The 1636-nt window shown below is 46.6% G+C and overlaps 1 protein-coding gene across 1 annotated transcript; it reads right to left on the bottom strand.

Moving 5' to 3' along the window:
• Nucleotides 1-768: 768 nt before the first annotated feature.
• On the bottom strand, nt 769-1408 carry LOC125534438 (metallothionein-like protein 1). The gene is made up of 2 exons (XM_048697668.2): nt 1250-1408; nt 769-1164 (listed from the first exon to the last, which is right to left on the bottom strand). The coding sequence occupies exons 1-2, from the start codon at nt 1300-1302 to the stop codon at nt 996-998; spliced, it is 222 nt and encodes a 73-aa protein (XP_048553625.1). The 5' UTR covers nt 1303-1408; the 3' UTR covers nt 769-995.
• Between the last annotated feature and the right edge of the window lie 228 nt (nt 1409-1636).

Genomic DNA, 1636 nt, shown 5'->3' with positions numbered 1-1636 from the left:
CGCTCAGCGACTTCTTCACCCCTTAGTTGTAGTTGCGGCCTTTTTTTAAATAACTTTGCTATGTAATGTTGAATATGTCGAATATATGTCCAGTTTGCCAAACTTTAGCCAAATACTTCGTCAAATTTGCCGAACTTTGTCGAATACCTTTTTTTAAAAAAATATGGCGTCTGGGGGCGGCCCTGGAGCCGGCGGCTGGGAACCCGCTTGCCCCCACGCCGATTTTAGCGCCGGCTCGCCCCCCAGGCGGCGATTTTACGCGCCCCCTGGGGGGCCAACGGCTGGAGATGCTCTTAGGGATACATTTGGTTGCATGGAGTTCCCACACAAACCACTGAGGACAAGCCGAAACAAGTCAAACCCTTTTGTTTGGTTGCGTGCATAAGGCCCGTTGTGCTCACCTTGCAACACAAGTGGTGAAATTACCCACTCGGGAATCATTCAAAAATGGTACCCCCTCCTCTACTCTCATTGCATGTGATGAACCGATGATATATGATATTTAGAAATAAAGTACTATGATAATTATTTCAAATTGCATGGTAATAACACAATCCTTAAGCCTACTTAATGCATAACTTGTTTTTATCTTTCTCTCTCCCATCACCAGGCTTGTCTCTACTTCCAAACCTTTGTAGTAACTTATTTTTAAGAAATATATGTTCATGTAGAGAAATATACTGGCACCTGTTTGTGAAAGAATTATGTTTATCTTTCATCTTTCTATGTTACGAAATAAGATAGAAATATGTAAGACGCGGCTAATAATTCACACTTTGCGCGAACCTGTTTTGTATATATTCACTTCAGTTCAGATGGACCATTTCAAAGACACACACATAGACTCCGCGCACACAAACACAAAATTTCACAAGTCACAAAGACACCAATAGCAAACCACACCACAGCACCAACCAGACGGCCGGCGCCGGTTTCATTATTCGCACTCGATCACACACGGCACAATCACCAGAAGCGCATCAACCGCTTGCACCTTAGCAGTTGCAAGGGTCGCACTTGCAGCTGGCGCCACAGCTACAGCCGTGGGCGGCCTCACCGGACTCGGCGGCCTCCTCGAACTGCACCTTCGCAGGCCCGACGCCGAGGACGACGGCGGTGGCCTGCACGGTGGCGCCGCTCTTCTCCAAGTCAGGGTACATCTTGCTGCATCAGGCGAATCAAAATAATCAGCTCAACTACTCAGTGGCAACTCACCCTAGTTTACAAGAGAGAGAGAAAGCATGCATACCCGCAGTTGCAGTTTGAGCCGCAGCCGCAGCTTGATCCACAGCTGCAAGACATCCTTCGTGATGCTGTAAGCTCGGCCGTCGAAGATGAAAGACTTGATTGGGATGGTGAGCAGTGGGCGATGCATATGCTCGGCTTGTGCACCTCTATTTATAGGCGTGCTAGTGTGTTGGAAAAGGCGTTGTTGCGTGTATGTACACGATGCATATGCCTGGAATAGGTCGTCACAAGTTATTTTTCATCCAATGGCGCTTTCTAAATTCAGTGTGTTAATTTCAAACTATATTGTGCTGGGATATGGTTGCTTTTTTTTCCCGAGAGAAATTTCCAATCTATTCATCAGTCATGGCAGTACAAAAAACACCCAGCGACAACTATAAGCACTGGA

The sequence above is a fragment of the Triticum urartu genome, chromosome 1A, assembly GCF_056163025.1.
Source record: "Triticum urartu cultivar PI428250 chromosome 1A, HENAU_Tu73, whole genome shotgun sequence".
In the NCBI taxonomy this organism is placed as follows: domain Eukaryota; kingdom Viridiplantae; phylum Streptophyta; class Magnoliopsida; order Poales; family Poaceae; genus Triticum; species Triticum urartu.
This window is presented reverse-complemented; position numbering and strand designations above follow the sequence as displayed.

Coding starts and splice junctions, on each gene's coding strand:
- LOC125534438 (XM_048697668.2), bottom strand. CDS start 1,302: ATGTCTTGCAGCTGTGGATCAAGCTGCGGCTGCGGCTCAAACTGCAAC. Junction 1,165..1,249: donor GGCTCAAACTGCAACTGCGG/GTATGCATGCTT, acceptor CGCCTGATGCAG/CAAGATGTACCCTGACTTGG.